Source organism: Cyanistes caeruleus, chromosome Z (genome assembly GCF_971803275.1).
Source record: "Cyanistes caeruleus chromosome Z, bCyaCae1.hap1.1, whole genome shotgun sequence".
Taxonomy (NCBI): Eukaryota; Metazoa; Chordata; class Aves; order Passeriformes; family Paridae; genus Cyanistes; species Cyanistes caeruleus.
Window position 1 is genome coordinate 79,939,401 of NC_141732.1, and position 26,683 is coordinate 79,966,083.

Here is a 26,683-nt window from a genome sequence, read left to right on the forward strand (position 1 = left end):
GGCTGTCCCTGTTCATTCTTGGTCTAGCTCCAAAGACCTGCTAATAATTATTCATAGGGGCCAAGCTAAGCAGAAATGAACTCAGCATCTTCCCAGGTTTTACTGTCACTTCTGAAATAAGTGAAATTTCCCCACTCAGTGCAGGGAGGAAACCACCTCCCTGTGTCCTTTCCCTGGGGAAAACCAGGTTTTTTTTCCCCAAGTCCTGCTACACTGGAAAACCAGGGTAGTGTGGAGTCATCTCTTCCAGGGGGTCCCTAGCTGGGGTAGAGCACAGTCATACTATAGTGACATATTAGAAAAGCAAGATTATTTGCCAGAGAAAGCTCTGAAGAAAAAAAAAAAAAAAAGCCTGCCTCCTTTTTTTTTTTCAATAGTATTTGAAAGATTCTTTAGGGAAAATAATGGAAAATTTGAGAGCCATTAGCAAACCTGGGTACAGTGCTGGGGACAAACATTTTAGCAGGGTCTGTTGCAACAGGATGAGGGGTAAAGGTTTTAAACTAAAGGAGGATGGATTTAGATTAGATACAGAGGTGATTTTTACAATGAGGGTGGTCAGGCCCTGGCACAGGTTGCCCAGAGACCTGGCAGATGTACCATCTCTAGAAACCTCCAAGGCTAGCTCCCCCAGACCCTGTGCCCTGGGCTCTACACTCTAGCTCATGGGAGTGAAAAGTGTGAGTCAGGGTGAGGTGAAAAGACTACTTGTTATTTCTGTCATTTCTGGTGTCACACACTGAGTATTTTGGGGCAAACAAATAGAAGTTTTGCTTTCAAGCAACGTCTGTGCTAAGGAGACGTTGAGAGGATAACTTGTGTTGGGCAGGTCAGCTGGTACCTTCACATGGTTGGTTATTTGGGCAGCTGCAAATTTCCATCTGATATGTGCCTGTGTGTAGATATGAGGGTATCAGAATGTCTCTATTTTGTCCCAGCATGGTTAATACAAACCTGCCCTGCTCTGATTCCCAGAGGCCAGAGCATGATAAAATACCTGCCATGTGCCTGACGTGCCTGTGGTTTGATATTGTTATCTCTTTTTTTCTCCTATCAAAAACATGAGCATGTCAAACTCTTTTTTATAACAGCTTTTGCAGCAAATAGGGAATGAAAACATTTCCCTTTCCTCTCCAGTCACCTTACTGGGAAGGCAAAAGGGTCAAAACCAGGGTGCCAGCCCTCAGCAGCTGCTGAGGAAAGGAGGGCAGGACTCCAGCAGGGTGTATTTTTACCAAAACTGTGTGATAAGAAGTAAAGCCTGCATGAAGATAAGCTCACTTATTTTATTGGCAGTAAGTCCTGGGCTCCTGTCATTGCTCAGCCTGAGCTGCTGGCATGTGGAAACCACAAGTTTATGTGGTTAAGGACTATCATTTCACAGTGTGGAGATGCCCAGTAGGGAAAAGAGGATGAGAGACTTGGGTGCTCTGAGGCATCACATCTCACTGGTGAAAGGAGGGGTGTGAATCCTTCCTCTTGGAGGAGCAGAGTCTGAGCAACCCTGATGGTTTCTCCATTGCACATAATATATAAACTATGGTTAGCTGACAAAAATGCACATTTTCCAAGCTCCCCCATGGCTGATGGGTGCTGGAGTACCGTTTGCTGCCAATCCTCCTTCCTTCTTGGTGGCTCTGTTGGTAGGGGGAGAGAGGATGTGGCCAGACAGGGAGGGTCTCCATATCAGCAGGTGAGTCAGGGCCAGGGAAGGCATCATTAGAAGATGCATGAGAGATAACAGAGGGTGCAGGCAGGTGACCACAGAGGATGTGGGCTCCCAGGAGCAGGAGAAGCTGGAACCTGAGCTGCTGCCATCAGCAGGTGTGTGGTGAAGGCCTCCTCGATGGGCTCTTCCCCACCAGGTTCTGGATTAACCCAAGACCAGGCAAGGGAGCTGCCACAACCCTGAAGGAGATGAGACACAAGTGTTACAGTGTGAGACACTTCTCATTTTCCCAAAGAAGATTCTCTCCCAGCACACATCCTAAAGACCAGAAGCAGATGTTCAAAGAGTCCTTGCTGACTTGGGGCTGCTGTTATCCCTACAAACACAGTGTTGATTTACACCTGGTGAAAGCTGATTCACAAGGTGCTTTACCAGCAAGGTAAGCAGAGCTGTACCCATCTCAGAGCAGGAAAACAAGCTGAAAACAGAAGGCTTTCATCTGCCATCACCAGTGGCCCAGGACATCCAAGCCCAAGACCACTGAGCCATCCTGCCTTCCCCCACTCTCCAGCCAAGGGTTGAGGTATCATCCCCATGGCAGTCCCAGCCCCATGGCAGTCCCAGCCCCATGGCAGTACCAGCCCCACAGCAGTCCCAGCCCCACAGCAGTCCCAGCCCCATGGCAGTCCCAGCCCCACAGCAGTCCCAGCCCCACGGCAGTCCTAGCCCCATGGCAGTACCAGCCCCACGGCAGTCCCAGCCCCACAGCAGTCCCAGCCGCACAGCAGTCCCAGCCCCATGGCAGTACCAGGCAGTCCCAGCCCCACGGCAGTCCCAGCCCCACAGCAGTCCCAGCCCCATGGCAATACCAGGCAGTCCCAGCCCCATGGCAGTCCCAGCCCCACAGCAGTCCCAGCCCCACGGCAGTCCTAGCCCCATGGCAGTACCAGCCCCACAGCAGTCCTAGCCCCACAGCAGTCCCAGCCCCACAGCAGTCCCAGCCCCATGGCAGTACCAGGCAGTCCCAGCCCCATGGCAGTCCCAGCCCTGGCTCTGGCAGAGCCAGGTCAGACAGTGCAGCCATCCCAGCTCTCTGTGGTGCCCAGCCTGCACTTCTCAGCCCTGTTCATGATGAAAAATGCACCCAGGACCGGAGTGTTTGCCTAAAGTTTGGCTTTCTTGCTACTACATCATTCCAGGTAGACTTTTGAGACTACAATTTGCTTAAAAACAAACAAATCTGACTGTACACAGTATGACACTGAGTGACGAAACGGCCAAGACAGAGACCAAAGAATTATGGGGTGGTTTGGGTTGGAAGTGAACTGTAAAGCTCATCCAGTGCCATCCCCTGCCATGGGCAGGGACAGCTTCCACCATCCCAGGCTGCTCCAAGCCCCATCCAACCTGGCCTGGAACACCTCTAGGGATGGGGCAGCCACAGCTGCTCTGGGAAACCTGTGCCAGGGCATCCCCACCCTCACTATAAAAAACTTCTTTATATATAATCTAAATCCACACATTTTTACTTTAAAGCCTTCACCCCTTGTCCTGTTACTATAGGCCTTACTAAAAAATCTGCCCTCACCTTTCTTCTAAGCCTCCTTTATTGAAAGATTGCAATAATTTCTCCCTGGAAAATCACATTAGAAAAATGTTTTGCTGTTGTCCTTCATCCAGTATTCTGGATTTTACACATCCCTCATCCAATGAAATTCCCCTGCTTCTTCTCCCACCCCAACTATTAGCAATTCCTTCCTGCTGCACCCCTCTAAGCAGCATCACAATCCTTTGATGCAATTAATATCCACAGTAAGGGATTATGGAAAAAAAATCCCATTTGCAGCCAGAGGAAGAGAGATTTCTGGGTTACTGTAATATTCTGGGGCCAGCCATGCCTCTGCAAAACATGCTTGTCAATCTTTAATTCAAACTCCAGCAAAACTGGAGTTATTAATGTCCCTGTCAGAGATGTTTTCTGTCACCCTGTGGAGGTATCGGCCAGAATCCATCTTGCCTGGTGTGGAAGGACATCCTTCATCACCATCCCAAGCCACTGCTCTGCTTCTGCCAGCTCTCTGCTCAGCCTCAGCAGCCTGACCTTTGCAAATCCTCGGGGCTAGAATCATGGTGATCCTTTAAATTGGTAATTTGTTCTTACCTGGATAATCATACTTTGTATTTCTAAGGCCTCTTTAATCCAAAGATGTAGCTGTGAATTAAATTGGTGGAGGAAAGTAATTAATTATGTCCAGGTAGTCTCATTATTCAACTGAATTATGTGAAATATGGGAAATTAAGGCTATTATTTTAAGCTACATGGGAGGTCAAGGAGAAAAATCCAGCTGTTCTGAGTTGCATCTTCTCACCTGTCGTATGGAAAGCAGCATCAGAGCAGGATTTCAATCCTTCTGGAGCAAATCAGTGCTCACAAACCCAGCTCTCCAGGAGCCCAGGCCATTCCCATTTCAGACCTCCTCCAAATACCAGTGAATTTAGCCTTGACTTGCAAACAGCCTTGGCACCCATGGCTGTGCTGAATAAAAATGCTCTTCTAAAAATAACTGGGAAGTGGGGGAAGGAGCCTGTCCCCACAGTCAGCATTTCAACACCAGTTTACCCTCCCACCACAACTAAGCATTGCTTTACCCGTGGGTACCCTGCTCCAAAATATCGTTTATATATATATCGTTTATATATATATATATATATATATATATATATATATATATATGTATGTACAAGAGAGAGTATTGACATCTTAGTCCTGTCTCTTTTGTCATGAACACCCTGTCTGGCCACATTCACACCCCATCACCTCTGTTTCTCTCTAGGTTTTCAGCCAGGCTGTCTCACACCACGAGGGAGCAGGGACTGCTGGAACTCCTCATCCGATGCCCCTGGACCCCAGGCATCGACTCATCTCCCTTGGGAAGAGGGACAGATGCTTGGGAAGGAGGGAAGAGCCACTCACTCAGTCTCTGTCAGGATAGGAATAAAGACCTTGTCTGTCTCCAGTCCTTTGCTCCTACAGTGGGTCTATTATTTGTGTTTTTAAAGGACATCTATTTGCTTTCAATTCAACTGCAGCCTGACCATAATAAGGATCAGTCTAATTCTGGCAGGAAGACTGTTGACCAACTATTTTAAGTGTTTATTTTCCTGCAGAAGTCTCTGAGGGAGCATCTGAGCACTTAACAGCCACGGTCACTTCTTAGAAACCCACAGGAGTCATCACTGTGCCTCCATCCTGGCAGACACCCCCATCATCCCACCTATGTTGGAAGGACTTGGGGAAGAAAAAAGGAATTCTCATCTTTAGTTTAATTGTTCAGTACCTGTCTGTATGTAAAACTGAGAATTCCATGGAGGGAATGTATGATTTGAGCAGAACACAGTACACTGAATTTTGCCTTCAGCTACTCTCTCCAAGGCCAAGATTTGCTCTGAGCTAGAGAGGGAGCACCAAGCTACCAGCACACCCCAGCTACAAGCAAGAATATATTTGTAAATACTGTAAATATTTGTAAATATTCCGTATTCCCCCTCTGAATCAGCAGATCCCCACCATTGCTAAGGCATTTTAAAGGCTATTGCCAGGCCAAGACTAGAGTTTGGCACAGCATTTTTTGAGTTACAGCTTGTGCTCTCAAATATCTTCATGTCCCCGGCTGCTCTTTCCGCCTCTTGCTATTTTCCTGGGACAAAAGTCTTGAGGCTGGAGCGCTTCCCACTGGCAGAAACCCAACAGCTTCCACTGAATTAGGTAGGAGAGAGCTTAGGAAGAGCTCCTAAGATCTTCCCAGAGATGCTCAGTGCTTCCCCAGCAGCAGCCCTGAGAGGATGCTGAGGCTGGATATGTGTCCCAGCACCTTGTGAACTTTGTGCTCAGCAGCATAAGGAGTCAGACAGCCTGCCTGAACTCCCTCTGCTAAGGCAATGCAGGGACTCCCCTGACACCTCACTACTCCCTAAATACATGCTTTTAATAAAGAGCCAATTTAATTTCCCAAACACTGAGTCATCTCATGTTATTACCTGGCATATGGTACCCAGAACAGCAGCCACAGCATCTTTTCCTTGAAAGAAGGATGTTTCTGTTCCCTCCTCCATCCCCAGCTTTTACAACTCCTCTCCTCTTTTTCCTTTTAAGCAGAAATCCTCTCCTTTCCCCACTTCCCTCCTTTCTGGGCTGTGATGGGATTAAACCAGAAGCAGGGATGAAAGGAGGAGGTTGGGATGTGCAGCTCAGAGGAGCTGAGGGGAGCATGTTTGCTCTTGCACGGGGACAAGATCGGCAGCTCCACTTTGCTCTTTGGACCTGGAGCCGCGCCAGCTCCTGGAGAAAAGTCCCCGGTCACCGGAAAGCTGCCCTTTCTTCCTGCTGGGACACGTGGATCATGAACGCCATGAGCAGCGTGGCCAGGGAGCTCCAAACCCACGCGAGGGTGGGAGCGCTGCAGAGAGGCGGCAGACGCGGCACCTTCTCCGGAGTCTGGCACCCACCCATCTGTGGGTTCACCTCCAGTCACCCTGCTGTCACCCTGCTGTCACCCTGCTGTCACCCTGTCCACCTCCCTCCCACACCCCCTAGGAAAACGAGCCCAGCTCCCCCTCACACTCCCACAGATACTGTGCTCTGCAGGATGGGTCATTTCCCAAAAATCTCAGGCTGGAAGTCACGGGCCCAGATCCAGCATCCGTCTGAGTTCCTGATACAGAGTCCTCAGTCCTGCCACCTTCCAGCTTTCACCAAGGATTCAGACGGGTGCTTGGTGGCATTTTGTGACATTTTGTGATGTCTCTAAGCTAAGGATGCCTTGAGCATTTTGGGGCAGGAGTGGGGTGCATGGAGACGTCCCAACACGTGCAGACAGGATCTGCTGTTCTCACCCAGGAGCTGGATTGACACATGCCAGTGTGTTCACATGTTAATATTATGGGCTGGTGTTCTCCACAGAGAGCGATTTGCCTTAAATAACTATCTGAGATGAATTGTTTTCAGGTTAAAGCTGACACTGGAATTCAAAAAAATTATCATTAACGCAAGAATGGGTCCCACCTTTTTTCTGCCTCCCAATTTGCTCCCACAAGGCAGAAGCATCCCTGTGAAATCCTGGGTCTGGAGATTCTTGGTTTAGGGGCTTGAGGGCTGGAGGGGATGTGGAGAGGCTGCGTGAGGAGATGATCTGGGAAAAAGGGATGTGGGCAGAGCCGTTTTCTGCCCTGGTGAGCTCCGCAGCTCAGCCGTCACTGGAGAGATGCTATTGGCACTTGGATTAATAATTAAACCATAGTATGATCATAGATAAAAATATTAAAATCTAGGCAGCCCCCCTTTTCTTAAAATACAACAAAATAAAAGGAATCTGGAGCTAAATTAACAATGTGCTCTCTCAATTACAGCCACCCTCCGGTGAATATCAGGTTGTCATGACAACCTGCCCAGCAAACGATAAGGCCCAAAATAAAGCACAGCAGGGAGAGAGATCTTTGGAATCCGATTTTGCTGTCAAAGTAGAATTAAGGTTTCTTCAGAGGCCAGCAATTCTGGTGAATTTATGGCTGCAGTCCTTCTGTTGATGTTCATTAACGTGATCCATTTATCCGGATGAGTGTGACGGTAGAACCAGACAGGGAGCAACAAAGAATCCATGGTTAGAAATAAAGTTAACCTCTTGAATACAACCCAAACCCCAAGAAAAACGGGGATGATTGTTGGGTGGGTGTTTTTGTGAGCCTGGTGTGGTAAGTAGAAAGTGGTTTAAATTGCTTGTAGGAACTTCTCTGGTGCTTTGAGCACCAGAGCTGAAGGGATCCAGAGGGCTAGAGAGGGGTTTAAAAGGTGCTTAAATTCTGGTTTTTACATTTATTGTCTTAGAACTTTGTGTGTTTATATAGAAACACTTGATTTATCTGCCATGCACAGGGACCTTGGTAAACTTGAGAACTGGGCCTATGCAAACCTCATGAAATTCAACATGGCCAAACACAAGGTTCTTCATGAGAGTGATAGTAATCCCAGGCACAAACACAGACTGGATAACGGATTGACAGCAGCCCTGGGAGAAGGGAAAAGGTGCTGGTGGCCAAGAGGTGGACCTGACGCAGCCCTGAACCCCCCCTGCCCTGGTCTGATTCCCCCAGCGTGGGCAGCAGGGGAGGGGGGATTGTGCCCCTGTGCCCCTGTGCTCAGGTGAGACCCCACCTGCAGAGCTGCCCCAGCCCTGGGCAACACCAGCACAAGGACGTGGAGCTGCTGGAGCCGGCCCAGAGGAGGCCACGCAGCTGCTGCCAGGGCTGGAGCCCCTGTGCTCTGGAGGCAGCCTGGGAGAGCTGGGGCTGCTCCCCTGCACAAGTATTCAGGCTCCAGGGAGAGCTGAGAGCCCCTGGCAGGGCCTAAAGGGGCTCCAGGAGAGCTGCCCAGGGACTGGGGACAAGGCCTGCAGGGCCAGCACCCAGGCAATGGCTTGCCAGTGCCAGAGGGCAGGCCCAGCTGGGATATTGGCAAGGAATTGCTGGCTGGGAGGGTGGGCAGGCCCTGGCACAGGGTGCCCAGAGCAGCTGGGGCTGCCCCTGCATCCCTGCAGTGGCCAAGGCCAGGCTGCACAGGGCTTGCAGCAGCCTGGGACACTGGAAGGTGTCCCTGCCATGGCAGGGGGTGGGACTGGATGAGCTTAAGGTCCTTCCCACCCAAAGTATTCTGTTATTCTGTGAAACACTTGCAGTCACCCTCTCTTCAGTTTAACGTCCCCTCCTTAAAGCCCAGCTGGATGCTGCTTTGTGAGGAGACGGTTGCAGCTCTTAACTGAATCTGGATGGATGCAGGTGAGGACGTGCAAATCCGTGTTTGCCCCTGGCGCTGTGTGTTGGGTGGGTTAACACCATCCCAGAGGCTGCTGTGGGCCCCGGGTGGTCTCTCACCTGCCCTGGAGGGTTGGGTGGCTGCGGACCCCAGGGTTTGGGCGTCTGGGGGCTCCCCGTCAGACTCCCGGAGTGCAGGACCCGGGGGCCCCTTGTCACATCCCGGGACTTTGGGATCCGGAGGTCCCTGTGAAGCCCCCGAAAGGGTGGGATGCGGGGGATCTCTGTGAGACCCCAGGGTGCGGGACCAGCAGATCCGCATCAGATCCCCGCGGGGTGCGGGATGCGGGGGGTCCCTGTCAGATCCCGGGGTTGCGGGGTGCGGGAGGTTCCCGTCAGAGGCCCAGGGGTGCGGCCCTCGGGCAGTCCCTGTGGGATCCCCGCCGTGCGGCCCCCCGCGGCGGGCAGGCCGCAGCCCCGGACTACATCTCCCGTCAGGGCCGGCGCGGGCCGCGGGCGGGGCGCGGCGCGTCACTGCCCGCCGCCCCGGCCCGTCCCTCCGCCGAGCCGGAGCCGGAGCCGGAGCGTCCTCCCGGGCGGCGCCCCCGGAGCCCCCCGCGCCCCCAGCGCCCCGCGCCGCGCCCATGACCCCCTCAGCGGGGCACTGACCGCGCCCGGCCCCGCACGGTAAGCGCGGCCTGGGGGAGACGTGACACAGCACCGGCCGGGGGGGGGGGAGTGGAGGGGGGCAGCGGGGGGAGCACATCCCGGCTTTTGTCTCCCTTGGAAAGACGTGAACCCCGCGAAGGGGATGGTGCCGCCGATGGAGCTGGTTTCTGGGCAGGTCTCGGTGCTGGCGGTGTCGCGGCGGCCTCGCCCCGGGGGGGTCCCCCCCGCTCGGTGACAGTCCGTGCGTGGCCGTGGGGCCCCCCCGGGATGCGGCGCTCCCCGCGGAGAGCTCCGCGGCTGGGTTCGGGTGTGCTCCCGGCCTCTGGAAGCTTCCCGGCCGCTCCGTTTGGCTGGAGAAGGGCAGGGCAGCCCCCCAGCCCCACCCGCGGCGAGCCCCCCGTGGGCAGGAACACAGGGACCGCATCGCGTCCCCGCCGCAGGAGCCGCGGCCATCGCCGTCCCCGTCGCGGCAGAGCCGGCGGCGGAGCCCGCACAGCAGCACCGCCGGCACAAAGGTGCCAGCCGAGCATCCCCGGGGGCCGCGGCCCCGGCGGGATGCCCGCGGCGGGGTGGTCCCGGCCGGGAGCAGCGCCCACCCCGCGGGAGGTGCGGCCCCCGGGATGGATTCGGGTGTAGCCAGCGAGGGCTCGCCAGAAACCCGGTTTTATTGTCGTTGTGTGGTTGTCGTTTTCCTGCAGAGTCACTCTGGCTGCACGTGGTCTCGGGGGCCGTGGTGGGTGACAGTAGGGGACAACAGATGCTGTGGCAGCGCAGCAGCCGGCAGCCGTGGGATGTTTTTTGCCGCAGCTGCCCCCAGCAATGCTGAGTGCTGGAGGCACAAGTGTTGGGTGCCACTGGTCTCCCCGTGCCTCGAAACTCAGTCCTTGGAGTTGTTTTTCCATAGAATGAGACTAAGGTTCACCTCCTGGGGAAATTCCCTGGGTCAGGCTTCTCTGGAAAGGGTGACATTCCCATCAGTGAAATCCCACAGTGGATGAAGCAGCAATGCCATTTGCTTGGAAAGGGGCAGGTGCTGTTTCTCAGTGCCCCAGAATCCGGGTGCTTCTCTCAAATGGGCCATTTCCATGTGCTCATGGGTGCCACAGTCATTCCTTCTTCAGTAATCTACACTGCTCTTTCTCCACTGCTCAGGCAGGTATCGGATGAAGCTTGAAATCACAGAGTTGTTAATAGAAATTGAAGAGATGGGGTAAGCAGAAGATAGACTCAGCTTTCAGGTTGTTTTTTTCAAGGCAAAGATGCCAAAATAACAGGTCATTTACAAAACCTAGGAAGGCTTTTTTGATGGTGGACCATCCTCTGAGCATCCAGATTCTGGCAGGGGGTAGAGAAGGAAACCTCCCACTCTGCTTATGATTTATGTGACCCTGACAAGCAAATATTCACACTTTGTCTCCAGTGAGTGGTAAAAATCGTTTTGTCATGTCCACCAACATTATTTTTCCCTGTGTGGATCATAAAGGCTTTGCTCTGCCATCACAGAAACCAAGGTCCAAGAGTAAAACTGTGTGCTGCATTTTATCCCCTGAAGCCTTGGGTAAGATTTGTAGGCTATGGTTGCCCTGCACTGAGTGTGTTATCTTTGGCACAGACAAGCAGTGGCTGTTTTGGGAAGCTCAGGCTGTGCATTTTTTTTCTTATCATTTATAAGATCTCGGGTTCCTTTTAAAGCAGAGGAGCAGCAGTTGGATGCTGCTGCAGGTGAAGGTGATGCAGGGAAGCGACTTGTCTCAGGTGAGCTGGGGGCTGAAGTCCAGCACCAAGCTGGATGGAAGACTGGAGAGACTATTTGTGGATATGAACTGAGCATCAGTTGTGCCTTTGTGATGCTGTTTGGGAGAAGACTGAGGTACCTGAGGGGCTTGTCTGGGTTTGGCACGTTTTTTCCCATAGCTGAGTCAGCCTGATCCACACAAGGGTTGGGAATGGTCTTTGGAGGCCCCCTGAAAGCCTCCATGAAAAATAGGAGCCATGAAAAACAGAATGCAAAGTATGGGAGCATACTTGATGGATGTTAGCCCTGGATCCAAACTGTTGAAGGGAAGATGGTGAGGTGCTGGGCTTTATCTCCAGAAGTCTCTTCATCAGCACTTGATCTTAGGTGAGGATAATACTCTTTTTGTTGCTCTCTAGGGTATCCTCATGTGGGGGTGAATTGCATGGTTGAGTTCACTCTGCTGTGATCTCTTGGTGAGGACAAATTTTGTGGTTGACTCTCCCCTTCTTTCTCATTTTGTGTGTCTCTCTCCTGTTTCTCCTTGCAGCCATCCTTGCTGCTGCTTGGTCTTTTCCCAGCAGGAAGAGTGTGAAATTGTGGTAGTTGTCACAGGTTGAGATTTTTCCCACAGGTCTCTGCAAAGCAGCAAGAAAACCCTCCTGGACCTAATTTAATTTCATGTTCTTGCTGTTCAGTTGAGTCTTTGGGGTCCTGTGTGTTTGTGAGGAGTGTAGCTAAAAGTGGAGCAAGACCCTGTGTTTTCTATGGAGGCTGGGGGCAGCTTTTTCTGGAGCTCTTTGGAACATGTTTAACATTCTTCCTTTCTGTTTTGGTGTAGTAATTAAATATCATTAATGATTTCGCTGTTCTTCAGTTTGGTTGAAGTGTTCAGACATTCATGTTACACCAGTGTTAAATTTCAGAGTTTGCTGCTCTGTTTGGGGTAGCATCAGGTTGGGGAAAGGACAACAGAAGACTGGAAGCATTGAGGCTTCTGGTTTAGTAATCTTCATAAATGCCTTGGGACGTTGTTGTGAAACTCCTCAGAGAAGGGGCAGTTCTGTCACTTGAGGATAATTAGCAGATTACTGTGTCATCTGAAATGAAGGGCTACTGTAGCCAACCAATCATCTTCTGTTTGTTTGAGACCCTGGTTATTTTATTTTTTAAAATTTATATACATTTTTGTGCATATACATACATACATATATACATACATACATACATACATATATATATACACACACACACACATATATATATATATATATATATATATATATATATATATATATATATATATATATATATATATATATTCACTTACAACATAGATGCCTTGCTGGTGATCCTAAAATGAGTGTGTTTCCTGCTCAGTTCAGACTGAAACAGGAACAGCATTGGATGTTCTTAAAAGTTCTGTACATTGAGATTTCCCTGCCAAAATGAGAGGTTTTGTTCCTTTCACATCTGCCTTGGTGTGAGTTGTGTCATGAGCTGTGCCATGGTCAGTCTTGGCTTGCTGGATTTTGCATTGTCATTGTCAGTCTTCTGAATTGTGGAGGTATCTCAACGGTGGCCAGGAATAGGTGGTGGTGTCTCTATCATGAATAGATTGCAGAAGATTTTTGATAGAAAATTAGTAGATCTGAGATTTTGCTGCTTTGAGTTAGCTCTTGGAGAGTCCTCTGAGGCAGTCTATGAGCCACTGAGATTTTAGGCATCCCAGGTTGTCTGGGAGTAGTCTTGTGCTCACTCCAGAAAGGCAATGGCTCCTGTCTCCTGTCCTGCAGAGACAACCCTCAACCTCCCTGTCTCCCAGGCATGTAGCAGTTGTGGTCCAGGAGATGAAGAACTTAGTTTCTGAGGTGGTGGGAGAGCCTGTGGTGACAGAACCAAACTTCTGCCTCTGCTGTCTCTGCAGGACCAAATCCTGCCACACCTGTCAGCCAAGAACCTGCTGCAGGTGTATTTCATAACGTGCAGACGCTTATCGAGGGCGTCTCCTCTGTGGCAGCTGGCTCAGCTTGATCTCCTTCCCCAGCATGGTTGCATCCATGCAGGGGATGGTGGTGGAAAACATCTGCATTTCCACCAGGATGGGAAAGGATTTTGGTGGTGGGGCTGTCCCTGGGATGGAGAGCAGGGGTGTGTGGTATCCCCCATCCCCTGGTGTCACATCATGCCTGGGCAACCTGAGGATGCACGTGGTTGCCCACAAACTTCTTATTTCTCACCAGTTTGAATGTGTGTACTGGGTTTGTGTGGCCAGGTTTTAGTAATGGTGGGGCTGCCGGGTGGTTTCTGTGAGAAGCTGCCAGGAGCTTCCCCCATGTCCAGCAGAGCCAATGCCAGCCAGCTCCAGGACAGACCCCGAGGCCAAGCCCATCAGGAATGATGGTGATGGAATAACAGATTTAAGAAGAAAATAAAATGGTTGCCAGTCACCAGCAGTTGTAACTGAGGCCTGAGAACAGTGGGGTGAACACATGGGAGAGGAACAACTCTGCAGACACCAGGCTCAGGCCAGGAGGAGGGGCAGGAGCTGCTCCAGGTGCCAGAGCTGAGATTCCCCTGCAGCCCATGGAGGACACAGGGATGCAGAGATGCACCTGCAGCCCCTGGAGGAGCCCACACTGGAGCAGAGGGATGCCCAAGGGAGGCTGTGATCCCGTGGGAAGCCCATGCTGGAATAGGCTCCTGGCAGGGATATGCTGATCTGTGGAGACAGGACCCCATGCTGGAGCAGGTGTCTTGGCAGGACTTGTGACCCGGTGGAGGGACCCATGCTGGAGCAGCCTGTCTTTGAAGGACTGCGCCCCATGGAAGAGTGATACACATTGTAGCAGTTAGTGGAGAATTGTTGCCGGTGTGATGGACTCTCACTGGAGAGGTTCATCGAGAATTGTCTCCTGTGGGAGGGACTCCACACTGGAGCAGGGGGACCACTCTCATTTCTCTCCCTGAGCAGTGGCAGGAACATCTTGTTCTGAGCTGAAACTCAAGTCTCTTTTGCCCACAATGGTATTTGGTGAGGGATCTCTCACAATCCTTAACTCATGACCTTTTTGCTCTATTTTCTCTTCCCAGTCCAGCTGTGGAGGGGAGTGAGAGAGCTGCTTTGGTGATTGCCTGGATTCCAGCCAGGGTCAACCCAGTGCAATTTGCCTTAATACAAAAAAAAACCCAAAAAACAACCACCTTCTCCCTCCCTCTGGAGCAGGCTCAGCTCTCTGGGACTGGTTTGTACAGGCTGTTCCACCCTGGAGAGGCTTCACCACCACTGAAACCTGCCCTGCACCAGAGCAGAAGCAACTGGGACACACACAACTGCCACCAGCTTGCTTGCCAAGGCACCTGCAATGGGGAGCCTTTAGCAGGGTTCATGATTAATGCTGAAAAATGCCTTTGGACTCATGAAATATTGGAGGAGCTGTGTTGCTTGGACCTTGGGAGAGGCTGGTATTCATAATCAAGCTGTAGCCAGTTGTGTTGGATGGCTGCTGGCTTGGGACATGAGTATTTGGATTGGCATGGGAGGGGTGGCTTGGGAGGCTGTGGCACAGGAGGGTGTCACGCTGCAGCAGCCAAGGTCCCTGACATCAGCTATGCCATGCCACATGTTGGGGACCACACCCCCAAATTAGTACTGTGAGGGTCTGCTGCGAGGTCAAGCAGTGATAGGGCAAGGGGCTTTAAGCTGAAAGATGGCAGATTTGGGTTGAGTGTTAGGAGAAAATCATTCCCTGTCAGGGTGGTGAGGCCCTGGCATGGGTTGCCCAGAGAAGCTGTGGCTGCTCCTGGATCCAAGACCCAGCTGAATGGGACTTGGATAGTGGAAGGAGTCCCTGCCCATGGCAGGGGGTGTAACCCTATGGTCTTTAAGCTTTCTTCCAACCCAAACCATTCTGGGGTTCTGTGTTTCTATGGAATAAGCAGTTGCAACCCTGAGCGTTTCACATAATGTGATTAAATTCACAGGTCTGTCTGTAGCCCTTTCTGAACAACAGAAATGCACTGCAGATGTTTCTTGGTTGTCACCAGCTTTGAGCACCTCTATTGCAAAGCCAAAGCTTTATGAGCAACGTGGAGCTGGTTTTGGGTGGAGCAGCCTTTGGTGGGATTGGGGCTGGAGCAGCTTTGTAGAGCTGGGCTCACCTGTGGCTGTGAGCTGTTCTTTCTCACATGTGGTCCATGGGAATGTCATTTTGGGGCCACCAGCTTCTGCAGGTGGCTTGAAGGATATCTGTGTCTGCAGAAACATTCCTTTGTTTCTTACAAGTGTGTGTAAGTCAGGGATCTCGCAGGAGTTAACCCAGAGTGAATTTTGAAGGATTTTTTCATCCCACATAGAAGTGTGTGCTCCAGTCACTGGCAGGAGTGTGGTGTAGCCTAAGTCCAGCCAGCCAGCCCAAAGCAGTAGTCTGCAAATCATGGAATCAGAATCATTAAGGTTGGAAAGTCATTAAGAGCACCAAATCAAATCATCAATGCAGTACCACCACCATGTTCACTACTAAACCGTGTCCTCAAGTGCCACATCCACATGCTTTTTGAACCCTTCCAGGAATGGGGACTCTACCACTGCCCTGGGCAGCCTGTACCAGTGCCTGACAGCCCTTTCAGTGGAGAACTTTTTCCCAATATCCAATCTCAACTTCCCCTGTTGCAACTTGATCCTGTTTCCTCTCATCATGTCACTTGTTACCTGGAAAAAGAGTCTGACCCCCTCCTGGCTGCACCCTCCTGTCAGGAAATTGTAGAGAGTGAGAATGTCCCTTCTGAGCCTTCTTTTCTCCAGGCTAAAATGCTGGTTTGCTTTTGGGTGCTGCATTTCCCTATATTACCTATCCAGAAGCAAATCCCCTGGGGTTGGAGGACTCCTGGGCGCCGTGTCCAACTGCAGTGAAGACAGGGAGCATTTTAATAACATGTCATCAAAAATACCATGTTGTGTGTCTGGGCAAGAGAAGAAAAGGAAGCAGGAAGGGTTGTGGTTGTGCTGTGATTGTCAGCTGGAGGTTAATAACCATGTTTTATGTTTAAGAAGGTGTTTGCTTTGCACAGTGTGAGGAAGGAGGAGTGTATGCCTGAACCCACGGGAATTGTATTCCCTTAAATCAGGACATATCGTTGATCCAAGGAATGTCTCTTCCCAGCCAGACGATCACCTTGGAGGCGTCTTTGATTGTATTTTTCTTTGGCTCAGGAGGCTGGGCTGGTGATGGTGAAACGTGCAGCAGTAATTTTTGCAGCAGGAGGTTTTACAGGAGGATGTGGAGGCTCAGGGGGTGCTTTGGGAAATGATTTCTGTATTTTTCTTGCCACGTGCATGTTTCATCCTTTGGAGGGAATAGGTGAGCCAGGTGAAGTTTTCAGGGTCCTGGCTGTGATGTCTGCAGAGGCCTCCAAAGGAAGAGGAGGTCAGGGGTATGATGAAGGGCTGTGCTGAGGCAGTGGATGATTTTTTCTTCCAGCTTTTCCCACTTCTTTTGAAATCGGCAGTTTCTCACACCCTGACAGCAGCTCTGCAATGAAACACATACTTCTGGAAAGCTCTTGTGGTGGATGCTGAGTTTTCCATCTCTCCCTTCACCCCTGCTCTGCCCATCCCCGTGCCAGCCAGGCACAGGCAGATGAGTGTATTTCCTGCCTTTGCAGGTGCTCAGAGCACCGTCAGTCATGGGCAGGACACCACAGCTGTGATGGATCACAGCTCCACAGCTGTGGAGAGCTTGGTTGTCAGCAGAGCTGCAGCATCCCTCCCTGCCAGGATGCTTTTAGTGCCAAGATTCACCTCAGGGCACTGGTCCCTGCTTCTGCATTTTGGAGCATCTGCAGAGCACACGTTGTTTTTCTCAAAATTGATTCTGAGAAAAAGCACTTGCTTCACTTATTTTTTTTTTTGATAGATATATTTTTGTCACATAAGGTGAAAGATTCGTTTATCGACTGCAGTCACTTTGAAGCTTCTCCCCTGTTTTTCTGCTTGCTTTTTTTTTTTTTTTTTTTTTTTTTTTTTTTTTTTTTTTTTTTCCCAATGAAGAGAAATGAGGCTTATGCACTCAGACTGACTGTCACTTGCTATTCCTCCAGAACCCTTTTTTAACCCAGGGACTAATATCAGCCAAATTTGACACAGGAGGGCACATCTTGAGGGTAAGAACTTAGAGGCTGTAAGAAAGAAAGAGGGTGGAAAAAGGAGATGTAAATTCCTTATTGTCTGCAAGGAGATGCTGCATCAGTTGTGAGCTTAAATAATATCTGTCTGGGTGCAAGCAGGTCTGTTAATTCTTAAGTATTAAGAATTACCTTAGTAATTCAGCATAATTTATATAAGGAAATAGCCCAAATCGTTTTGAACACAGGGAAGGAGGAGCTGGCTATAGGGATGCTGCCAGGGAGGGTGTGTTGGGATGTTTCTAGATAAGTTTTAAAGATCCCTCTCCCTCTCCCTCTCCCTCTCCCTCTCCCTCTCCCTCTCCCTCTCCCTCTCCCTCTCCCTCTCCCTCTCCCTCTCCCTCTCCCTCTCCCTCTCCCTCTCCTCTCATCCCCAGATTTTTTGCTTGTGCATGACCACTGAGCTTGCAGAAAATAGCTGGTGGCTGACTTCTCTCCAGTCTCCTGCCTGCGCCAGTATCCTACAGTTCAGAAGGGTTTTCCAGCCTTGATCTTAGCCTTGCCACGTGTCTGCTGGGATGGATAATCAGGTATTACACTATGACTGCTCCTGACAGTGATGTTCCATGTGTTGTCACCTACAAGCTCAGAGAGTCCTTGCATGCTGAGGTGTGGGTAAATTCTGTCCCCAAATGCTTGCTTGGACACTTCCCAGGCTCAGCACAGTTTCCCATCAGGACTGAGGTCATGGCTGGCAGCATCACCTGGAGAAGATGAGGCAGCATTGCAGTGGCTTTTCAGCATCAGCCATGGTCCATGAACTTGCTGTGGAGCTGGAGCTGCTGTTAAAAGTGATTACTGAGCCTCCAGTTCCCAGAGGAGCTGGGGATGATGCTCTGCCCCTCTCTTGTTCCCATTACAGCTGCAGCAGGAGGCTGTCTTTTCTGCCCCTTTCTCTGCTGCTTTCACTATGTGCACTTTGATTTTTTTAATTTTTTTTTTTTACACAGGGATTCTCTTCCTTTTTGTCAGCTCGAAGAATGATTTTCCTTACGCTCTTCTCTATTTAGGGCTGTGGGGGAGGAAGTGACTCAGCCTTTCCCCCCACTCTGATTTGCACAGTCATCCCTTGAGCACCTCCAGTTACGCTGGCTTCATTCAGCAGGAACATTCCCACCTTCTTGCTGCACGTTCTGGCAGGGAAGGGTACAGTGGGGGGGGATGAACCCTCAGCAGGATCTTTCCCTGTGCCAGGAGGAGAGTGAAGCAGCGAGCAGGCCGTGCTGCCAGACCTTTGGCAGCTCCAGGTCTCCTGTCTGCTCCTTGTCCATATGGACATCTGTGGAGGAAGGGCTGGCCAAATGAAATTTCAAGGGCTGGATTGGTCATACTGTAAAAAAAGATGGAATGTGATGTCATGGGCTCCCCCAGGAGGGGAGGTGGCTCGGACTGTGCTGCTGGCACTGCTGGAGGATGCCCTGCTCGCCTGGGTGGTGGTGGGAGAGGTGGTTGTGGGTGATGGATAGTGACACCAGCTCCATGCAGGACCTCTGCCAGCTTGCCTTTCATGGCAGGGCTGAAACGGCTGCTAAATTCCAGGGAGGACACACTGCCTGCTCTGCTCTCCACTGGGCTTTCAGGCACTTCTGCTCAGCAAAGAAGCCAATAAATCATCTGCCACTCCAAGTGATACCAGGCATTTTGTGTCCCATGTTCTGTATAAAAAACAAATGCATTAATTTTTGGTTAATTATTCTCCTACCCTGGAAGCCAGCATAGCTCTTCGTCTCTCTAAAAGGGAAAAGGGTAGATAAAAGGAAGATGAAACTCCCAAGCCCCCTAGAGTCTTTCCTTTCTGCTCCCAAATCAGATACTCAAACCCTAAAAGCAATTTTGGTCTGCTGGAAGGAATTCCAACATGCATCCCTTATTGCTTTGCTTTATAACACAAGGAAGTTTGGCAGCCAAAATGAATATTTGCGTGATGGTGAGGGGAGTGCTAGGAAGCACAAAGTTGGTCATCACCTAGAAATACTCCAGTAACCTCTTGGATTTAGACTTGCTTGTGTTCATCTTTTTTCTTCTCTTTTAAGAAATCCAGCCATATCATGAACCTGTCCTTACAGCATCCTACACTCTGCTTAGGCCGTGTTAGCTGCCTTCTGAACATCTCTGTCTATTGATTAAAGCATTAGGAGGAATGTCAGCTTGGAAGAAGTGGGTTTGATTAGCCAATTATTTTAACGAAAAAAGAGGTGAACTTGGATATAAAGTACAGAGGAGATTGTAGTCACTGTTTTTTAACATGCTGGAAGGGAGGTCAGAACACATAACCAAATGAGAGCATCGGTCAGGACGCTGATGAGGGGAGTTTGGAGGCTGAAGGTCAACATTGTGATGTCATCTTCTGCATGACCTAGGAGCATGGAAAATTATTTGTGTGTGTTTAATGGGGGCTCCTGGTTTTTGGCTGGTGAACTGTAGTAAGTGTAGGAACTTCATGGTTTCATGAAGCAGACAGAAAAGAGTTTAGTCTGTAGGATGTTACTCTTGTGTGAAGGCTGGGTTTAACTTAGATCAGTCAGTCAGTGGAGTAATTACATCCTGAAGTACTTCATGAATTCAGAGAATAGTACAATCCTGGAATGGTTTAGGTGGGAAGGACCTTAATATCATCCAGTTTGATATCCTGCCGTTTGCAGGGACACTTTCCCAGGCTGCTGCAAGCCCTGTCCAGCCTGGCCTTGGCCACTGCAGGGATGCAGGGGCAGCCCCAGCTGCTCTGGGCACCCTGTGCCAGGGCCTGCCCACCCTCCCAGCCAGCAATTCCTTGCCAATATCCCAGCTGGGCCTGCCCTCTGGCACTGGCAAGCCATTGCCTGGGTGCTGGCCCTGCAGGCCTTGTCCCCAGTCCCTGGGCAGCTCTCCTGGAGCCCCTTTAGGCCCTGCCAGGGGCTCTCAGCTCTCCCTGGAGCCTGAATACTTGTGCAGGGGAGCAGCCCCAGCTCTCCCAGGCTGCCTCCAGAGCACAGGGGCTCCAGCCCTGGCAGCAGCTGCGTGGCCTCCTCTGGGCCGGCTCCAGCAGCTCCACGTCCTTGTGCTGGTGTTGCCCGGGGCTGGGGCAGCTCTGCAGGTGGGGTCTCACCTCAGCACAGGGGCAGAGGTTGCATATTCCTCAGCTGGCAGGTGGGAAAAGCTTGCTGTTATCAACACAGCTGTGTGGACTTGCAAGCAAGAGGCTTCACAAAACCATCACGTGCTGTTTGTTGTTGTTTGGGTTGTTCCGAGGATCTGTTGCGGGTTATAGGGGCAGGTGGAAGTATTGATTAGGTATTCAGAAAGAAGCAGCTTAGTAAACAATGTGGAAGCTCCAGTGAGGGAGTGTCTGCCTCCTCTGTTAAGGAAAGCAAATGTCCTTTGGAAGGTGGTGGTTTGATTCAAATCAGTGCTGGGAGGGAGACCCGAAAGCTCAAGCAATAGGTGACTAATTTCTGTGTTCTGGGCTGGCGGTGACAGATGTAATAGATGGCCAAATCAGAGACAGGCAGATGATGACACAGGTGGGGAGGAAGAGCCAAGAGCAGGTCAGGGCAGTGAGCACATCCTCCTCTTTGGTCTGCCCTTCCTGTTTGCTTGATCTGGGGTCAAACATCTGGATGTGATCTGAGTCCAGCCCACACTCTGGGGCTGCAGCTGTGGCTCTTTCAAGTCCTTGAGCCCCGAGGCTGCCAGCATGGGCAGAGCTGGTGGCAAACTATCCAGGAAGGAGGAGATGTGTAATAAAAAGCTTCTGTCTCCCTTTATACAAGGAAAAGAGCATGCATACCCTGTTCCGCACTCGCTGCATGGGACCATCCTCTGCCTCCCAGATCAGGAAGCTTTGCTCAATGGGATTGTCATGTACTTGAATTTCATGTCAGCCTGCTTCCTCTCCTAAAGTTCAGCCTGACCCCTTGCTGTGTTAAGAAGTTTCTTGTGGTTTTGATTAAGCTTGAAGTACGTCTTTCTTGCTGAAAGTCTGGGCTCAGGGAAGGTGTCCCTTGGTAAAATCCTGGAGTTATTCTGGTTTGAAGTAAGCTCTGAAGGTCCTCTGGTCTAGCCCTCTGCTCAGTGCAAAGCCAGCTTCTACATCAGACGTGCTCAGGGCCTCCTCCAGCTGAGTTCTGCTGCTGTTTCCAAGCTGCACACCCAGATCTCATACTCAAGTTACTTGCTGGCTGCTGAACCACAACTCAAAGCAAAGGAATTTTCCAGTATCCCATCGGAGTTTCCCCAGCTTCACCTACCAATCCCCAGACCTGGAGCTGAGCAGCTGCAGCTGTTTGCTGCTGGAGAAGGCTGTCTGCTCCCGGTGTTTCCCGTGCCCCTGGCGTTCTGCTGCTGGGTTTCTCAGCTCCTGGGGGATGTCACCACTCCCCAGAAAAGTGGCAGCGCATGTGTGCCTGTGTGTGCTGGGGAGGCTTATCGCCAACTGACCTAATTATTGTAATCTCGCTCTTCCCCAGATAGGCCAGGTTTCCTTGGCTCTCAGGAGGCTTCATGGGTTTTTCCAAGCTGTTCTTTGATTTATTGTCTGTCTCTTAATAATATTATTCTTTTGCTCAGGCTAGGTGAAGCCCGAGAAGAAGGGTTGTAGCCAGGGAGAGTGTAATACTTGTGAACTGCCTTTCCTGCTCCAATGGCCATCCTGCTGGGTTTGGTGCCAGACTTTCCAGGCAGGCCCCCTGCAGGGATTTCTTCACAGCCCATGCTCTTCATCACAGCTCCCTCCTCTTCCCCCTGCCCTGACTGTACACGTGCATCTTCTTACCGCAGAAATTCTCTGGCTGCCAGAGTTAACAGGTGAAAACAGTGGAGTGCCACTTTCTGCCCAGCTCTTGGATGCAGAGTTGTCCTGTTGTCTGTACCTTTTTTTCTTTAGTTTTCCATCCCATTTGTTACCTATCCCATTTTTTTGCTGCCTATCCCATTTTTTTTCTTTTCTATCACTTCTTTTATGTTGCCTATCCCATTTTTATGTCCTTGTCCCCCATCTCATTTGTATTATTCTTCCTGATCCTTCTTGTTTGTTGTTTGGTTTTTATTTTGGGGGTTTTTTTAATGCCTATAATGATGTTTTATTCTCTATCCCATTTTTTACTTCCTTTTGCTCTCCCTTCTATGGTTTCTCCCTTCTTTACCTGCCCCTTTTCCTGTTTATAATATGTTTATTTGGCTACAGGTATAGGCCAGGTGCGTTTTAGAGGTGCCAAATTCTCTTTTTTTTCCCAAGACAGAGATTTGCAGCATGTCAACAGGGTTTAACATGTACTTCAACATGAAAAAAACAAAGCCTAGGACAGAAAAAAAAATATTTAATCCAGCCCAACAACAAAACATTGCAACCTGGGTTGCAATTGCAACCATTCAAACACTTAATTTTCTTCCTGAAAGCCGTAGCTGGGATTTATGCCTGTGCTGCCTAAGAGCCCCACGGCCCTGGTCGGGCAGAATAACCCACGTAACACGGTGCCTCCTTGCAGGAGCAGGGCTTACTGCTAAGCTTCCCGGTTAAACCACCTGATGGGATCAGCAGAGGTTAGCAGCACCGCAGGGGCTCGGTGGCAGAGGGCTTGGAAAACAACAAGTCAGCAGCACTGCCCTGAAAACCTGTTTTGTTTGGGGCTTTTTGTGCCCTGGCCCTGCGTGAGATCCTGTTGTACCTGAAAGGGAGTGGGAGAGGATGGATCGGGCATCACGCGAGGCTTTATCTGCGTCAAGGTTTCTGCAGCCCTGGGTGTTATCTTGTGCAGTGCCTGATAGTCTCTGGAGAGTAAATATTTTCTCCTGCGGCAGAGGAGGCCATGGAGGAGCTGGGAACAAGCCAAAGTCTAGGCATTTCTGGGAGGTTAAAACCTGGAAGGGCTGGCATTGGGCTTGTGCCTGGTGTTCCACCTTGCCAGCAGCCAGTGCCCCTTTTTTGGGGTGGAGTGTGGTTTCCCATTTTCCTTACTTCCCTCTTCTTTAGAAAAAAAGGTATGCATGAACTTTCCTGAGGTTTTTAACTTTCTAACTTTCAAGTGAATTACAGTAACACTTTAAATTGCATCTTCTTTCCTGAAGCACTGCATCCTTTGGTGGGTACCCCAAATTATCCTCAGATTCTCAGTAAATATTCTTCAACACCAGGCCGTAAAACAAACAGTTAATGCTAACTCCATTTTTTTCCTTAATTAGCCTGTTGAAAAATCATACTGCGAAGGATAGTTGTGGGGGATAAGAGTGCTTTTAGCTGGATACAATGAGAATAGATATTTTTATTTTGTTGAAACAGGAAACAAAAAAATGTCAAGTCCCATTTCAATCCAAAATGAAATCTGGTTTAAATAATTTTACGCTATAATGGAGAGTTGTGGAAATTCAGTGTACATCACCACAAAATAAAATAAAAAATCCTTTGTTTAAAAATACAAAACTCTAAAAAAAGTTAAACCATTTTTTCAGTATTTTCTTCTCAGTGGTTTGGCTGCAATGACTTGACCAAAACTATTTAAAATTCATTGAGCCAAGTCTGGGCTGCTGGAAAACAAGTAATTTTAAAAATTATTATAGTTATTAGGTGAGAGGTTCAGACTTTTGCTTCTTCAAGGGTGAATTCTGTTCTTCTGGAAACTGTGAGAGAGGAGAAATATGAGCCTCGTCCCACACTGTTGGAGAGGACACGTGTGGCTTGAGTGCCAGGTGTCACCTTCAGTTCCTGGTGCTGGAAGGCCTTTGGATGTCATGGACATCTGGGAATGCTCACCAGCAGCAGGGTGTTCCCATGGACCTCCTTGGGGTCCTCAAGAAGCACTGGCACAAAGTTTCCCAGAGCAGCTGTGGCTGTTCCATCCCTGGCAGTGTCCAAGGCCAGCCTGGGATAATGGGAGGTGTCCCTGCCCATGGCAGGGGGTGGCACTGGGTGGCTTTGAAAGTTGTACCCAGCCCAAACCATTCCATGGTTCTATGAAAGCTCTAAAAGGAATGGGAAGAATCTGCCCCAAACCCTAGAGTTGTGTGTTTATCTTGGCATTCTTTGCAGCATCCTCTGAAGCCTCCAAGTCCTGCACTACTTTAGCACTAGGAATGAGGTTTATTTTCTTTATCATTCATGCTGTATAATTTATTGCAGAAGAGCCTTTTCCAGTCCAGTGTTAAATTCTACTGCTGAATTGGGGGGTCATAAAGACTCCTCAGATGGACATCCCTACCCTGTGATGGCACCCAAGAGTTAGGAATTGCGGTGATCTACCTTCAAGACCCTTTGATGTGAGACATCATCTGGGTGAATATCTCTAAGCAGTCTCTTGATTAATCAAATTCTCCCTTACCTCTTTTATTTCTTTTTATTCTTTTTTTTTTTTTTTTTCCTGCAAAGTAATATAGTTTGGGCTCTCTATTTAATCTCTGAAGTCAAAGGTACATGAATAGCAGGTGTCCTGCTGCGACGTTTCTGCTGAAGCTGCTGATGTTGCTCCCCTGTGCTGCACCTGCAGCCCTTCCCCCATGGTCCCATTGCACTGCAGCATCCTTTGGGTGGATACCCCAAGTTATCCTCAGTTACTGTGAACTGCCCTCAAGAAATAATTATTGCTAACTCTAGCTTTTTATCTTAATTAGCCTGTAGTGAAATAATGGTGCCAAGGATAGTTGTGGGGGATAAGAGTATTTTTAGCTGGGTTCAGTGGGAACAGATATTTTGTTGAAACAGGAAAAAAAATAATGTCAAGTCCCATTTCAATCCCAAATGAAATGTCTTAAATTATTTTGCACTATAATGGAGAGCTGTGGAAATTCAGTGTACCATGAAAGAAAAGAACAGGGTTTGTGTTTCACAAGAGAGGGAAGTGAGGCAGGATGGAGGAGCTAGTGACACCCCAGTCACACGTGTAGTGCATGGCACATCTGGGTCCATGGTGGGTGCAACAGCTGGACACAAAGAGCAGCTCAAGGGTATTTTGGGACAAATTTTACATTCTTGTCCCCAGTAAACCAGCAGCAGCACTGGGTCTCAACAAGGCTTTCTTGCAGTGCATGAAGGGAGCCTACAGGAAAGATGGAGAGAGGCTATTGGAGTGACAGGATGTAGAGGGATGGCTTCAAACTGACAGAGAGTAGATTCAGATTAGATATTACGAAAAAAGTAGGTGGTGAGGTCCTGACACAGGTTGTGCAGGGAGTTTGTGTCTGGCCTATCCCTGGAAGTGTCCAAGGCCAGGCTGGATGAGGTTTGGAGCAACCTGGGATAATGAAAGGTGTCCCTGCCCATGGCAGGGGGTGGGACTGGAAGATCCCTTCCAACCCAAAGCATTCTGTGATTCTGTGGTCCGAGACCTGGGGTTAGCAGAAGGGAGGCTAAGGGCACTGACAGCAGGGAAGATTAGAACATAGAGTTGTGAATCCAAACACTGTCCTGATCAGGGCCAGTCCCAACTGTCCTTGCTGCTGGTGGAGGTAAATAGACACTCCCCAAGCTCATACTCATTTCAAAACAGTTTACTTGTCATGTTCTGAAAGTGCCTGTCTCTCTGTTTGCTTTGTAATAACAAACACCTCCCTGTCCTGCTCCTGCTTTCCAGGGCTCAGCGAGGTCCCCTGGGTGATGAATGTAGCTGTGCACGTGCTTGCAGCATCTTTACACCCTCGGGGTCAGCTGGCTGCCCTTCCCAGCCCTGCTGCTGGCTTCTTGTCATCCCTCACTCACTGCATTTTAGCGGGGAATAACCATAGGTGGAGTGGGGCCACCTGGGAAGGGAATTTTTTGAGATCTGTGGCAGCATTGCTGGTGCAGAGCATACAACAGAGTGATAGCCTGGGAGTGATTGCAAAAAAATGCACTTCAAGCCTCAAAAAGGAGGCTGGTGGCTGGCCAGTAGTTCCCAAAAAATTCCTGTCTGGGGAGGTGCTTGGTATTTTTGGGCTGGTTCCCTAAGGCAGGCGTTTTCCTGGGGAATTGATTCAAGCTGCCTCATCAGCTGCTGGAAGGAGCTAAAAGCTGGGGATGGATTTGAGAGGAGGGTTAGGCTCGTGGGCTTGGTTTATGCAGCTTGTACAAAGGAAAGCTTGGAGAATCTGTTTTCCTCCTGTCCTAGGCTGGGTGTTCCTGCTTCTGTGACTTTTGTCAGTGTGGTGGGTTCACAGGGAGCCCATCCCTGCCACACAGCAGCATCCCTGGGCTTGGTGAAACCTTTGGTTGTGGTGCCTGTGCTGTGTGGTGTTCCTTCCTGGGACAGCTGCTGGGAGTCAGTGCAAAACCTGGGTCCGTCTGGGTATCAAATTTGTTTTCCTAAATGCAGTGGGAGATCATGTGGGAGAACACGGCACGAGATCTTTGTAGGCTGAAAAGTGGATTTAGGGTCTGCAAAGGCATCGAGGAAGAAATTTGTTTATGGAGAAATGCTCTCCTGTGAGGGTGGTGAGGCCCTGGCACAGGCTGCCCTGAGTAACTGTGGCTGTCCATCCTTGGAAGTGTCCACAGCCAGGTTGGATGGGGCTTGGAGCAATCTGGGATAGTGGAAGGTGTCCCAACACATGGCAGGGGGTGGAATGAGATGAGGTTTAAGGTCCCTTCCAAGCCAAACCATTCCATGATTCTGTGATCTTCTCAAGTTGTGAGAACTACCTTAGATGGAGCTTTTTGCCCACAGCAGTCACAGGGATCTCAG

General features: G+C 50.0%; 1 protein-coding gene and 1 long non-coding RNA gene across 9 annotated transcripts in view; one reads left to right on the plus strand and one right to left on the minus strand.

The window, feature by feature from the left end:
* Positions 1 to 7,159: 7,159 nt before the first annotated feature.
* LOC111941080 (uncharacterized) lies at positions 7,160 to 8,906 on the minus strand. The gene is made up of 2 exons (XR_002869837.2): positions 8,594 to 8,906; positions 7,160 to 7,245 (listed from the first exon to the last, which is right to left on the minus strand). It is a non-coding gene; the product is annotated as an uncharacterized LOC111941080 (long non-coding RNA).
* The window catches only part of CTIF (cap binding complex dependent translation initiation factor), a 144,855-nt gene continuing 125,888 nt past the window's right edge, over positions 7,717 to 26,683 (plus strand). For 2 of the 8 annotated variants that reach the window (XM_086867473.1, XM_086867474.1), the window contains exon 1: positions 8,936 to 9,160. Coding sequence is in view for 6 of the 8 variants with exons in the window: in XM_023944077.2 (XP_023799845.1) it covers positions 8,492 to 8,542 (51 nt within the window). In the remaining 2 variants the exon portion in view is untranslated. The other 6 variants (XM_086867470.1, XM_023944079.2, XM_086867471.1 and 3 more) reach the window with 6 other exon arrangements.